Source organism: Cryptomeria japonica, chromosome 1, assembly GCF_030272615.1.
Source record: "Cryptomeria japonica chromosome 1, Sugi_1.0, whole genome shotgun sequence".
In the NCBI taxonomy this organism is placed as follows: Eukaryota; Viridiplantae; Streptophyta; class Pinopsida; order Cupressales; family Cupressaceae; genus Cryptomeria; species Cryptomeria japonica.
In genome coordinates this window covers 168,743,173-168,759,202 of record NC_081405.1, presented here as the reverse complement: position 1 = coordinate 168,759,202, position 16,030 = coordinate 168,743,173, and the positions used below count along the sequence as shown (strand labels likewise).

The 16,030-nt window shown below is 31.7% G+C and overlaps 1 protein-coding gene across 1 annotated transcript; it reads left to right on the top strand.

Annotated features, from left to right (window-relative positions):
- Positions 1-4,699: 4,699 nt before the first annotated feature.
- On the top strand, positions 4,700-7,993 carry LOC131042617 ((E,E)-alpha-farnesene synthase). Its single transcript, XM_057975928.2, has 10 exons — positions 4,700-5,037; positions 5,127-5,308; positions 5,405-5,490; positions 5,615-5,829; positions 5,931-6,028; positions 6,204-6,296; positions 6,480-6,695; positions 6,778-6,916; positions 7,216-7,464; positions 7,591-7,993. The coding sequence occupies exons 1-10, from the start codon at positions 4,765-4,767 to the stop codon at positions 7,885-7,887; spliced, it is 1,848 nt and encodes a 615-aa protein (XP_057831911.2). The 5' UTR covers positions 4,700-4,764; the 3' UTR covers positions 7,888-7,993.
- The last annotated feature ends 8,037 nt before the right edge of the window (positions 7,994-16,030 follow it).

Below are 16,030 nucleotides of genomic sequence, written 5' to 3'. Positions count from 1 at the left end.
TGCTATGATGTGTGTTGCATTTATCTAGTTGACATAGAAAAAAGTTTCATTTTACCCTAAGCTTTCTCAAGGTACCTTATTATTGTAATATATGGATTATATGTGTTACCTTGATTGTTTTAAAAGTATACCATGTTCTTAGTAAGCTATCATATCTTAGATTGTATTTTATCAAGTATACAACATAGACTATTTGGGTCTAGTGAATTCCTAGTTATGAAATATTTTTTAAATTAGATTTGGGTAGCAGGTGCAAGGTTTATTTGTTTATATACATATGTGATTATCAAGTTGATTTTTCCATCTATTTGGATTAAGAAAACCATCTTCCTACAACATGAGTATTCACCACACCACTTGATAAAAACTTGAACAATATATTATACAAAAACTTTATATTTTTACATGATAATAATTCCTAAAATAGTTTTATATAGGGTTATACTATGTTATTTTTCTAATTTACGATACATGAAGTAAGCTATTGAACTATATACAACTCTTGGGATATAAACCTAATTTACAATGAGGTGTATACATGATACCTATTATATAATTGTATTTTTCTCCTTTCTCTTTGATCATTTGTTCATCCCTGATGGATGGGACAAGGGTGCCCAAATTTCCTTGTCCACATCAAATACGACCAATTCTAGACCCTTCAATGGTTGGAAAATATGGGTGGGAATTCCTTCTCTGTGTTAACCTGCATAGAAATTCCAAACATGCTTCATGAGGTAAGGTATAAAAGTAAGAATTAACCCCTCATTTGAGACATCCATAGATTACATTCTCCATAAGTTTTCTATTCAATTATTCTAATTCAAGTGAGCAATAAATTAAGAATTATCAAGATAGTGAAGGAGAGCTCAAGTATTCAGATTTCAAGCATTCAAGATGGCTTCCATGATAAAATTATTATGATGACACATATACATGAAAAGATCAGACCTTTTTCAAGAAGATTTCAATACATGATTCATAAAGGTATAACATTTCGATTCAACATTTTAATTTCAAATCTAGCCTCTACTCTTTGAATGCATGCTTTCAATTTCAATTTTAATTCAATTATAGGGTTAATTCCAAACTTGAAGTTTGACCTAGGCAAACCCCTATGAACCTAATATTAATTTTCCCTTTAATGTGTGTAGGTGATAGATTCAAGAGATAACAAATATAAACTCTAAAAGAGTAGACAAAGACTCACAAAATTAGCTTTTGTAGAGGCAAAAAAGAAAGGACAAGGTTGCTTGCACACCATTGTCCAGCACTTTCCTGGCAAAATTTTGGGGAAATACTTAGAAAAAATATCTTGATCCTAAAAATATATTTGTTGCTTACATGCGATGCTCCTAGATAGTGGCCCCCAAGCACCATTATCCTAAATTTTTTAGTCTAGATTTCAGACACCAATTCCTCTCTATTTCCCACTTCAGATCTATAATTTATGTCTGCATATCTGATCTACAACCATAAGTGCATGTTGATTATTGTCAATTTAACATCCTTAACCCTAGATCATGCATTCAATTTACATCATTTCCATAGCTCATTTTCAACTCAATCAAGGAGTATTGAATTCACTTTTTGCTCAATCCTTTTCAATCAAATTAAAAATTAAACCTATTGAATTCATCCATCTCGTTAACTGTAATTTTGAAAATTATATAATTTATTCAGGTTGTTTGCATGCATAAACTTGTGAACCCTATTTCCAACCTTTACATTTATGGTAAAACTGGCATAGTGCTTACAATGAATTTAAATTTACATTTCCAGATCTGATTTGTATGCAATTTATTTACTCATATTTGTAATCGTTTATGAAACATATCTTTTATTCACTTAAATTACATAATTTTAGAGATTAAATTCATAGAAAACCTAAATATTATAATGAAATTGACTTGTGGGTTACATAATTTCTTATTTATATACTTAGATCTGATTGTCATTGTATATTATTTAAAGATTTAGAGGCATCTAATGTTCATTTTTATTAAGTAACTTGTTAATCAATCATTCTATTAGGAAATTACATTGTTTAATCATTTATTTTGCTTACATGAGAGGCATTGTGAGTACAAATCCATTTCATTAGCTTTTACCTCCTTGTGTATGAGTTTTATTACCCTTTATCCTATATCTAATGTCCTAGTGAGAAGAAGTTATAGACTTATGGCTTCCCAAAAAGGTATTGATCCTGGGTTGACTAACCTATTTCATGGTAACTAGGATGAGTCATCTATTCCTATAGAATACATACCTAACATTATGGAGAACCATTTCCCTCACAATTCTCATCACAACGATGACTCTTCAACTTGAGTAACTATTGACCAATTGGGTAAGGTTGACCATGAGTTGGATAGGATTCAACAATGGATGGGTCAAGAACACTTGAATAGTGAGGTAGTCTCCTTGATTGAGGGTTTGACGAAAATGATTCAAAGTAATGAATAAGGTGTGAATGTGTTGTGTAGTATTTCTCATATTATGGACAATAATGTTATGTCAATGAAAATTTGTGCCAAAGCCCTTGGTTTTTCAAATCCTAGAAATCACGATGAGTATTCCATTCCCACATCTTTTCCTAATGTTCTTACATATACATCTTCCATCATGGTTACATTTACACAAAATGTTAGTGCTACACATGTTAGCTGAAATGCAATAGAAATAGGACTAGCATAAATCAATATAAATTATGTTAGTAAAAAGCCTTCAACTGTAATAATTACATGAAGGTAAATTCATTCAAAACATTATCAAAGAATATTAGCACAAGAAGTTAGTAAAGAAATAAATAAACAAAATGAATATGATACTTTCCCATGATGCTCCACTATGCCACAACTCTTCCTTGTTCTCCTCCTCTCCAAGATCATGTCACTACATGAAGTATGCCCTCAGCTTAAGCACTAGCACAAAAGGATGTCAAATGGAGGATGGGAGATGGTTGACTATGATATGAAGTGTTGCTATGATAATTGGATGCAAATAATCTAATCTATGCAAAGAAGCAATGAGAATGCTTGCTAAACTCTCAACAACGATAGCCTAAATAACATAATTTTCTTCACGATGGAAAACCTTATATTCTCAATGGACAACCTGATCTTCAATGGAAAAAATCATTCTCAATGGACAACTTGATCTTCAATGGAAAACATCATTCTCAATGGACAACTTGATCTTCAATGGAAAACCTCCTCCTCACAATGAAAATGGGAGTTCTATTTATAGGAAAAATGGACAAATGAAGGGTTGAGATTGAATTGGTTGAGGAAGGGTTGGGATTGATTGAGGAAGTGTTGATCCTCAATCCATGTGCTCTCCTTCAAGCCAATCACATTTTGACAAGTGTCAACAAGGGAAGGCTTGAGAGGAGAGGGGGACAAAGCATTAAATGCCTAAAGACTTGAAGGAAGCCATTAAAGGTTTAAGAAGACTTTGAAGGAAGTCATTAAAGGCTTAAGAAGACTTTGAAGGAAGACATTAAAGGCTTGAGTTGATGGGTTTTGGGTTAACATTTTGTTTAGGAATGTGCAGACCATTAAAGGGTGATTAGGCTAATGATAGGGGGTTTAGAAATGATTAGGAGGAGGGTTAACTTGCAACTTGCATTTTCTAGAAAATACATGTGGGTGAGGGATTTTAGAAATATAAATAAATATTTATTTAAATGTGAGAGAAGGGACAAAGGGATAAGATGAATTAATTAAAAAAATATATATTATTTATTTAATTAATAGTCTAAATTAAGTGGACAAAAATGGGTGTCTACATTAGTTGTCAAGCCTTATAATTCCAATTGAGATTTGGGACAGGTTATAAGTATTCACAACTCAAAGATATGATCCATGCTGAGCAATCCTTCATGGTTCAAACCCTGCATTTACTTGTGAAATAAAAGGTCATATAACTTGAAATGGAATAGCACTTTATGCACATTATGATTCTATCTTATGTTGTTATCCTATATTGATTGTAAAAATTGTGCAAGAAAATAACTACTAAAAATAACTATTACTTAAACAAAGATATCAAAGAAAGAATAGATATAATGAAAGAAAAATATTATACTATAACAATTCAATTTAAGACAAATAAAACAAAACAACCATTACCTACTACTTAAGAAAAACAACCATTAATTGTTACTTGTACTATCTAATTTGATTCGACTATAACCATTACAGAAAAACAAAAATAAAAATTGGATTCAAAAGATCTATCTAAACTAAATGCATGAAATGGATGATAAAAAAGCAAGGTCTAAGATATAGCATACAAGGCATCCTCCACAATGCCTCGAGCACTTTCCCAATATGAAATTACTCAACAAAATTAATCCCTTTTTATTTATCTCGTATTGAAGAGACATGCGAGAAAGACAAAAAGAGGGAATCCTGTTCCATTAGCACGTTGATATCCTATTCAAAGACCTAAATTTCAACCAATCTTTTATAGCATCAAACTATTGACTAAACATACTAAATTTCGATGATGGAACCTTTAGATTTTCATTCAATGCATCACTACATGGTGCCTATTTCAATGGGCACGCCAGGATTAAAAAATTCCGTAGAACGACGAAGATTCAATGCATGTTAAAACCTTTGAAAATCCTCCACACTACGTTTCCACAACTAGCCTATAAAAAGCACAACAAACAAGCAGTCCTTGCATCCTCCTTTTATACAACTAGAAACCATTTTTCTGTGTGTAAAAGGGGAGGAAACAAACAAGTACTCTGCAATGGCTCTTTCCTCTACTTTTTCTTCCAATTTGAGCTTGGGACTCAAATCTCAGCTTACCCAATCCCAATCCCAATCCCAGTCTCAGTCCCACACTTTTCAGCTTTGCTGTAAAACACTGCCATTAATGCGCAGAACAAAGGCTAACATGTTTAACCCTATCGTTAATCAGGCCTTAACTACAACTGAAGTTCCACAGCGCCGCATTGGAAAACATCATCCCAATTTGTGGGCCGACGAGTTTATACAGTCTCTTCCAAACCATCCTTATCAGGCAAGCTATTCTTACGCTCTTCTTTCTCTTTGCTCTTAAATTCTGCTTTCTACAGTTTTGATTAACACTCCAACTGTCTCATAAAACAGGCTCCTCACTATGCTGAGCGTTGTGGGAAACTTATTAGCGAGATCAAACACAGATTCAACGCAGCTGCTGGTGGTGAGAACATTGTTTCCAAACTTCTTTCCCTGGTCGATGATATCGAACGCCTTGGAATAGATCGACATTTTCAAGAGGAAATAAAAGAAGCCCTTCAATTGGTTCACAGGTTTGTTTCTTCATCTTACAGTACTGTTATAACAGGCCATCAGTGTTATTATTAGAAGTATAAGTATATAACGTTTAGAATGGAATAACGTAACAGGAATTGGAATGACTGCCAAAGAGATCTAAACACCACGGCCTTGGGCTTCCGGATTCTTAGGCTCCATAGATACTCTGTTTCTCCAGGTATTGAACAAATTGTTTATGTTTGATCACAATAAATCTGAACTGCTCTTAAATTTTCTACTTATATTTGACCTGATTTTGTTGCTCACTTGATATTGATGAATTGTTGGTAATATACTGGCAGGAATGTTGGGACCCTTTAGAACAGCAAATGGGCAGTTCTTTTGCTCCACCGCCCAGACAGAGGAGGGGAAAATCAAAGGTATTCTAAATTTGTACCGAGCTTCATATATTGCATTTCCTGGGGAGAAAATTTTGGATGAGGCTCAGGAATTCTCTACAACATATTTAAGAGAAGCTCTGCAGAAGACAGGGATCAGCTCCAACCTTTTACATGAGGTAATGTTAAGAATTTTGAAAATATAAGACCCTATGAAATGTACATGTTCTTACCATTAAACTTGTTTATTGACTGTAATATGAATATTGTATATGTGCAGGTATCAGTCAATCTGAGGTATGATTGGTACGCATTTCTGCCCAGATTGGAAGCAAGGAAATATATTGAAATCTATGGGGAAAACAGTTCATGGGCCAGGTAGTGGGCAATTCCTTTGGTTCTAGTCTGCACCCTTCTTTCCATCTACTTAAAGATTTTTTTTAAATAATAGCCAAGGCAAAACAATTCAATGCGTTTGCGATTCTATTTCAATTTTCACTTGAAACATATACATCTTATTAAACTTTTCATTTAAATAATTGTTTGTTTTTAGGACGGAGGATAATGAGAAGCTTTTATCTCTTGCAAAAATGGATTTCAACATGGTCCAGTCATTGTATCAGCAAGAGCTTAAAGATTTTTCAAGGTGAGTTCTTGGATTATATTTTAAATGAGACGGGTATTGGATTTTATAATTATATTACTAATATATAATTTAATTTGACTTATAGTGTTTTTTAATCTAAATTTTATAATGAAAAAAATTGTTACAAGTTTTCAGTTATTGAGGTTTTAATTGATGTATTTTTTATTGGATGTGGTATTTTAGATGGTGGAGAGAATCTGGTTTGCCTAATGTAGATTTTGCTCGCCATCGTCATGTAGAATTTTTCTTTATGGCATGTGCAATTTGTGAGGATGAGAAGTATTCTGCATTCAGATCAAGCCTTGCAAAGTCTTGTGTACTTGCAACATATTTAGATGACACATATGACACATATGGAACAGTTGATGAACTGAAACTCCTCACAGAAGCAATTAAGAAGTAAGTGATGAATCATAATTTATGCTGCTATAACTAACAATACTTGTGTATAATTCTGACAAAAATCTATTGTCTCTTTTAGGTGGGATCCAACATCTATAGACCAGCTCCCTGATTATATGAAAATTATATACATGGTATTGTATAATGGAGTCAATGAAATGGATCGAGAAGCTCAAAAGTTTCAAGGCCGAGACACTCTCTCACATGCTAAAGATGCTGTATGAATATAGATTTTTCTTATTTTATAGAAAGAAATTGTATTTTACCAAATAAATAGTTTATTTACTTTAATTATCCCATAGGTAAAGATAGTGCATCATCAAAATTAGTTATGAATTCTTATATCTCTTATAACATTTCATTTCATTCTATTTGATAAAATTTCATACTGGTTGTATACTTAGTTTACATGTTTAACTTTAAGACTATAGAAAGGGACTAAAATTAGCATTTTTCTTTCTAACTATAATTCAATCATTCTATTAATTTGACTCAAATTTATTTCTTGTTTACATAGTGGGAAACGTATATAGATGCTATGCTACAAGAAGCTGTGTGGAATGCTACAAAACACATACCGACTTTGGTAGAGCACATAGAGAATGGACATGTTAGTTCAGGGAAACGTCCAACAACATTGCAAGCTATATTAACAGTAGATGGGATTGTTTCAGAAAATATCTTTCATAAAATTGATTATCCATCAAGGTTTGATTATCTTGGAGGCTTTAGTCTTCGAGTAAGAGGTGACATCAAATCCTTTAAGGTGTGTATTGATATTATATTTGATATTCATAATATTCTATTTATTTGAATATAATGTGAAAATATGAGTTAGATGTAAGTATAATTTATTTAATTTTTTTATGAATTTCAATCATTGGTTTTGAAGGGTGAGGTAGATCGAGGAGAAACAAATTCATCCATAGTGTCCTATATGAAAGATAATCCAGGATCCACTGAAGAAGATGCCTTGAACTATCTTCAAAATTTATTGGATGAAAGACACAAAGAATTAAATTGGGAGCTTCTAAAAATTGATGGCGTTCCAACTTGTACCAAGGATTATTCTTATGATGTTGCAAGGGGTTACCTACATTTCTATAATGAGAGAGATGGTTTCAGTTTTGCATATCAAGAAATACAAGACCATGTAAATCAAATCCTCATTGAACCTGTAACTATGTAACTCCTCAATGTAGTCAACAAATATCTACAATCGCATAAGTCTCTTTTTTGTTCACTAAGAGACATTTAGAATTATCAATGATATATAAATTGTTGATCCTTTCTAATGATACTTTATATATAATATTCTTGTGGAGCTTTTTATGTTGGAGGATAACCTTTTTACAATATTTTTAAAATGAATACAACTATATGCTTTTTAGTTAAAATAAATGTTATAATTCCTATTAAATTTGAAATGTTTGTAGGAAATTACTTTTATAGGTTATTTTAGAATATTGAACATGCCTAATATATATATTTGAATAACAACATTATGTACATCTCAATTGCAAGAAAAGAGAATCTAGTTGCATAAATCAAGGATCATTGAATCATCCATACAAAAAAGTATAATAACCAAGATTTAATTAATGATGAAGAGGTACAATGGGATAAAAAAGTTATGTAAAGAGTTAAATGAAAAGATATTAGGCACTCATCTTTGGGATTATATAAGATGCTATTTTAAGAATTAAATAAAAAGGGATAAGCACTTATATAATATACCTATGGGCCATTTTATGGTGGTGAATATAACCATTATACAATAGCTTTAAAATGAAGATAATAGGTGCTTATTGCTTAGAATAAAGGTAATAATTCTTATTAAATTGATATGAAAAGGGAAAGTACTTTTATTGGCTTTGTTAAAATATTAAACACACCTAATTTGGTCCTTCTAGTATAAAGAATTATGGTATGCATTTGGGAAATTCATAAATACATTGTGTATATTTGACCTGCAAGAAAATAGAATCATCCATACAATGCAAGAATAAGTTAACCTAGATTTAATTACTAAAGAAATCGAGTAGGATGGAATAGAAAAAAAAAAAATTAAATTAAATTAAGAGTTCAATAAAAATGGATATGACATTTATGTTTGGGAAATATGATTATGGAATAGATATTGATGTTGAATAGAGTTTTAGTCATCCTAAAGTATAAAAGAAATTCTTATAGTCCCAGGAATGATTTGGGCTCCATACAATCTCTAAAAATACTTGTGTTGAATTAAAGCCTCTTTAACTTGAGCTTGAGAACTATAAGAGTAATATTTTATATAAGACTAATTTTTGGTCTATGTGATCACTAGATTAGTACAATGTAAACATATTAAAGCTTATTATTTAGATCTCTAATATGTAATTATGCATTGGTAGAGTGTAAAAATATAAAATTTTGTGAATTAGATCTTTATATTATAATTGTGAATAATGACGAAAACTATTAAGACTTTGAGAAATTTGTGAAAATACTAGGCTCATTTTTTCTTAATAAACCTTATTTATAGACATTTATGACAATCTTTAGTGAATATTTGAAGGAATAATTATCAATCATGTGTAAATGGCATATATGGAAATTTTAATATGGTGGGTTCCTTTTAAACCTAAAATTATTAAATGTTTAGATAATTATTAAAAAAAAATCATCATATTAACTAGTTTTACATTAAATACCCTTAAATACCAAGATATAATAACATGTCATGCAAGCATCTACCATGTAGATACTCAATGGATAGTGAAAAGAGAAAGATTTAATAACTGGGTATGTGTACCAAGATGGTATACAAAAAAGTGGCCTCATGCCCAAAAAAACCATAAATGAACAAAACACCTATGTGCTTACAATAAATACAAAAACCACATAAATTTGAGCCATAACACACATATTTTTGGTCCAAGCCAAAACATGTACATATTTTGTAAAAGATAAAACACATACATATTTTGTAAAAGACAAAACACACTCTTCTTTTTAAGTTCCACAAAACATTTTAAATTCTAATTTCTTTATATTCCCCTTTGATTTTTTCATCAGGATATAAACATAAAATATAACATCAAACTCCTATCATCATTCTCTTGCTCTCTTTATGTCACACTCTTTGTTTGGACCCTAGCTCTAGACATATCTATTTTCCCATCACTCTCCTCCTCCCTCTACACCTCTCTCTATCTCACTCTTTCCTCACTCCCCTAAGCTCTAGATTTTTTGATTTCTCAAAATTAGTCAAATTTCAATAACCACCAAGCTGCTGCCATCATTCTCTTACTATCTCTATTTCACTCTCTTTATCTCCCCTAATCGCTAGACCTATCTCTCTCCCTATAACTCTCCTTCTCCCCCTCTTACCCTCTATTTCTATTTTAGTCTCTCCTCTCTCCCCAAGATTTATACCTCTCTCTCTCTCTCTCTCTCTCTCTCTATCTCTCTCTCTCTCTCTCTCTCTCTCTCTCTCTCTCTCTCTCTCTCTCTCTCTCTCTCTCTCTCTCTCTCTCTCTCTCTCTCTCTCTCTCTCTCTCTCTCTCTCTCTCTCTGTGTGTGTGTGTGTGTGTGTATATATATATATATATATATGTATGTATGTATATGTATATGTATATCCCCTCTCCTTCCTTCTATACATGCTTATCCATCCTTCCCTACCTACCTCTATTTCTCTACATACATCTCTTCCCACCCTCTCTCTTCCCCTTTATGTATCCATCTATATCTATTCTTTATCTACCCTCTTCCTTTCTCTCTTTACCTCCTCTCTTTCTCTTTCTATATATCCATCTGTCTCCCCTCTTATTATTTTTTATCTCTCTTCTCCCTCTCTATAACTATGTCTCCTTCCATCCCTATCCACTTTTTTCTCCCCTCACTCTCTACCTCCCTCCCTACATACTACTCTTTATCTTAAAATATCTTACCTCACACTCTCTCTATCTACCTCTCCCTCCATCCCTCCTTCCCTCACTATACTACTCTCTATCTTTCCTCCCTCCCTCTCAATCTATCTACTAAAATATTTCTTTCTACTTCTAATCCACCAATTCTTCAAATTTACTTTTTTCACAAGGATCATTAAGGATTTTATGATATGATTAGATTTTTTCACTAATAAATCATATCCACGTCACTTCTAATAAGTTCCTCTATGCATTAGTGGAATTAATCACACAAACATCATATTGCTTGTGTTTACCATTTCCTAATTATTCCAAAACCATAGTTGTAGGTGAACTTGCATCAATGCGACCAAGGTAGTTTATATAGGCCTTTAAATCACTCAATCCCTAAGGTCTTTAGTTTTTGCATCCTTGTCCATTTAGTTCAATATTTAGATATTGAACTATTCATAAATTTATTCTCTTTCCCCCTCATTTGATGGTCTATGTGGACTTTTACATCTATAATCTATTGATTCTATGTCCTCTTCATCCTTATCAACTAATATAATAACATGTGTTATACTTGACCCTTGTACATTTACAATGATTGCAGTGATTTTTATAGATAATATTTTCTTCTTTGGTTGATCTTGAACTAGTTTTACTAAATCCTAAGAAATATCATGAGATATGATTACACTCTCTTTGACTCTTATAAATTATGGATCTTAACCAACTAGAAATCCTAGATCTTTAGTATCTAGGTTTTATCTATGTTATTCATGGGAGGGGTTAGATATGTTGAAGATGGAAATAATATTCTTCATAAAATGTTCCTTAGAGGTGGAGGTGTTGAATTGGTTAGCAATTTAGTGAGGGTATAAGATCTTTCCTTAGACGATGAGGTAGTGCATTGAATTGTTCTTCCCTCTAGCAATTTTGTAGTTACTTGCATTTTTTCCATAAATAATTCAATGTGTTTCCCTTACATTACTACATATCATTTTCTAATTGGTTTCTTTTAAACACTATTTTGTAGAGGGGAAGAGATTGAGATTTGTAGAAGTGAAGAAAGAGCTTGATAAATTGGAGATAGAATAGGAGGATTAAATAGTACCTAATTCATTTTCTTAACAACATCTTAATAAATAGTGGATGACCTAGTGAATTCTCTTCTCAATAGAGGCTCATAATCAAATTGTTCTTCTTCTTCATCTATTATAATCCTTACTCATGATGTCTCAACCTTCTTCTTTTTGGCTTATCTTTGCACAACAGCAATTGAAGATTTTCCTAGTTTATTCTTTGTTGTAGGAGCTTGAGCATGCTTCTATTATTGTCGGCATGGATCATCAATGAGGAGTATTTTTAATCCACCTCCTTAATTTAAAAATTTAGTAATTTTTTATTATATTATTGGTGCATTCAACATCTTTGATTGAAAAACCTAGTTTTCTCATTGATGATTATAGAATTTATCTTTGTTTTAGGGTGGCTCTAGAACCTTTACATCTACATAAACTATTTTTTAGTACATTTTTATAATTATATTCCTTAATCAATGGAAGAGACATCCTATAACATTACTCTATTCTAACCTCATCCTCATTAAGGCTTACAATCTACCAAAGGGCTTCAATAATTAGTACATGCATGGAAAATAACCTAACCAGAGGTATAATCCTTATAATGGGATCAAATCTATCTCTTAGATCATATGCATAAATTTTCAAATGAACCATGGTCCATCTCAACATCAACATATTTGGCATTATAAATGATACAATATGATTATTCACCCACATTAGTGGAGAAAGAGATCTTATCCTTGGTGTATATTGGCAAGTAGAATCTAGATTTCAACTACTTACTTGTGAATTTATAATAGAATGATCTTATTTATTGGATAACTAGGAAATTTCTAAGGCTCTTCATGAAAATAACCTATCTTAATGTAGCAAATAGTATTGAACTAGATGAACCAATTACCCAAGATAGCTACAATATCAGATTCCTCATACAATAATCTTTTAGCATAGCCACTTTCCAAGCATATGATTATGTAAAAAGAAAACATAACTTCAAACCCATTATAGTTATTCTATTTTTCCTTCAATTCTAGCTATGGATAATGATCATAAACTTTTTATCCCCCAACTATTATGTTCCTACTTGATTTATTCTTATAAATTTTTCTTGAAAGGCCAAACGTACACTAGAAGTAAGAGGTTATCTAAAATTTTCTTATTTTCAATACCTTTAATGTAGTTCATTAATAATGATAGTAGCCCATTCTATCTTTATCTAGTAATTTCTTTTAGATTTGATTGTGTACCTTTTTTTCCATCAACGTTTTGGATCACACTTTGTGATCCAACATCAAGATGTAAAAGAGTGCCAAGAGATGTAAGAATGAAAAATATAGATTTAAGACTCACTTAAGGTGATATTGAAAGGGGGGGAGAGATGGAAATAAGCACAAGAAATGAGGATAAGAAAAATAGACCAAAAGTGGCATATTAGAAAATATGATTAAATTTAAGAATCATATGATAAAATAAAATAAATACTATAAAGTGAAATTATAGGATTTTTTGTATTGTAGTAATTTATAAAACATCAATTATAATAGGATATAAAGTAAAAAATGATTCAAAAGCATAATAAATGATGAGATGAAGTACTATAATAATGAAAAATAATCTCATTAAATAAATACATAACAATAGCTATCTGGTAATATTAATAAAAGAAGAATAATATACTATCAAAGGGTTGCATATTACAAAACAAAATTAAATAATAACAATCAAATGAAATTGGAATGACTAAAACAGTATAAATGTGTATACACCTAAAACTGGTTTGAGATAAATTAATGAAATGTTAATTATTTAATTAATGTATATTCTTCTATCAATAAATACATTATTTAATTTATTTATATGATTCATGTCATCCTATTCTTCTAATTATTAAATAAATATTAATTTATTTACTCCTAGTAACCTAAAGTCTTAAGACTTCTAAAGTCTCCATTAATTAAACAATTTAGTTCTTCCAAATCCATGTCTCCATCCACATCATTCTTCCATGTCGACCTGACACCTCATCTTCCACCCCATCCTCATGTGGCTAACAAAATTGAATATTTTTAATATTTAATTAGACAATTATCTTCAACATCTTCCCTTGTCAAAAGGAAGTGGGAGACTTATGTGTCACCCTGTCTCCTATTCATTCTCCACCTTTCATATTCTTAATATTTTGGCTTCTCCAACTCACCATGGTCAAAGGTGACTAATGAGACACGTCTTATGAGGCCTACCTTTTCTCTCATAGTTTAGCAACTTGGAATTTTTCTTCCTCTTCTTTCTCATGGTCATGGAGAGCATCACAAAATATGCTCTCTCCTCCTACCTTTTTCTCCACCTTGTCAATGTAGGAGGAACATCCTCCTTCTTTCTCTCTCACAACTCAACCAACTCAATCTTAGCCATTCATTGTATCAAGACCAATTCCTATCCATTGATCTTTGCCACTAGGATCAAAGCCACAAATTTTCTATAAAAGGAGAACTCACATCCTCATTTTGACTAATAGTCAATAGACAAGAATCAAGAGTTTTTAGAGTAGTTTCATGCTTTCAAGAGATATAATAGAAAACATAAAGTGTGTCATTGGCTTAGATCATTAGCATTATCTTAGTTTCATATTATCTATATAGGGTAATAATGGAATTAGGTAGTTTTAGGGCCTAATCCGACTTTCATCCAAACATTGGAATACAAAAGCACCTAAAGGAGTGATCCTATTTGACTAAATCTTGTGAAAGAGAGTCAAGGGACACTTTTAGGATTTCTATTCCTTCACTTCTATGAAAGGGAATATGCTAAATGTAGGAAACTATAAGGCTATGCTAATAGGATGAATGAAAGTAACTAGGATAGTAGTAATAACAGATTGATAATGTAACAAAATTGAGATAATAAGTATAGATCAAAAGATAAGGATTTGATGTGCACTTGTGATCATAAAATGAGCTTGATTTGGCAAGACCAGGGCATTGTTCACCTTGGTCTAAAAAACTAGGCCTGAGATGGAAACTACAAGACCAATCTCTGAGACTATTTGAGGAGTTCTTGTAAAATCTAGAGCCAACTGAGGAGGACTAGTCCATGGAGCACCCTGGTCCCTAAAATCCAAGTCCAATTTTTGAGGATGGATCTATGCCTATTTACTGAGATCTCCTAGAAATTGTCTACTTCGATGGAAACCTATAACTATGCCTACAATCTGAAAAATGGTGTGTTCGTGGCTATATAGGATTTTTCCTTAGTCAAACTCCTTGTTTTGGCAATTTCCACCTCCACAAATAGTCAATATTGTATTGAAAATGTGTGTGTGATCTTGAATCTTATGTGTTTGTAATATTGGTGTGAGCTAAATGCAAACTAGAGTTCTACCTTGTGTTTTTGAGACCCTAATTGCTTGTATTCAAAATTCTTTAAATCACACATGAAATATAAATCAAAAGAAATAATGTAAATATGAGAGCTAATATGATGGAGATCTGAAGCTCAATATAGAGACATGAAAACAACATGAATTCATACCAAATCCTAAGGAAGAGGTACAATCCAATCAATAGTTGGTGATTACCTTATCATTCTTCAATATCTCGCAAAGATTTCATAATTGATGAAGACTTGATTGATGGATCAATTTTCTTATTTGAGACTTCACACAAAGTTGTCCTTTCACTTTGGAAGGATCTCCTTTCAAATTGCTAGATTAGGATCCCAAAATGAGGAAAGGAAAGGCTTTGTATATGAAACCCTATTTTTAAATTTAATAAAAGGCCTACTTAGAATTGATTAAATTTTACACCAAGTTGGATTTGAACAATATATGACTACCAAATTAAGCTCCCAAAATTTGGGGAAATTTTTTTAGGACTAAGTAATATACTACCTAGTCCGATCGACTTTTTTCAATTTTCTAGGGACACAAGATATCGTGATTCTAAAGTTAAATCTAGTTTGGCAAGTCAATCCAAGATGTGTAGATATGCAAAAATGTGCCTTGAAGGTTGAAATTAGAATCATTATTAAGATTAAATTATGATAAAATAAAAAGGGGCACACCTAGGGTTAAGGGCCCAATTTTATGATGTGTGAATTGATAAGAAATAAATTTAGATTTAATTAAATTAATAATTAAATGCCTAAATAATCCCTATTAATGCAAGATGCAATGGCACACACTAAGGTGAGTGCTAACGTAAGTGTGGAATTGGACAACTATATTTAAGGGTGTACAATTTATGATGCTACATTACCATTATAGCATCATCATTATAATAGCTTCATCTTCATATTAGCTTTGTATCAATTCACCATCATCATCACTTTAGTTTACATTGTAGGAATACTC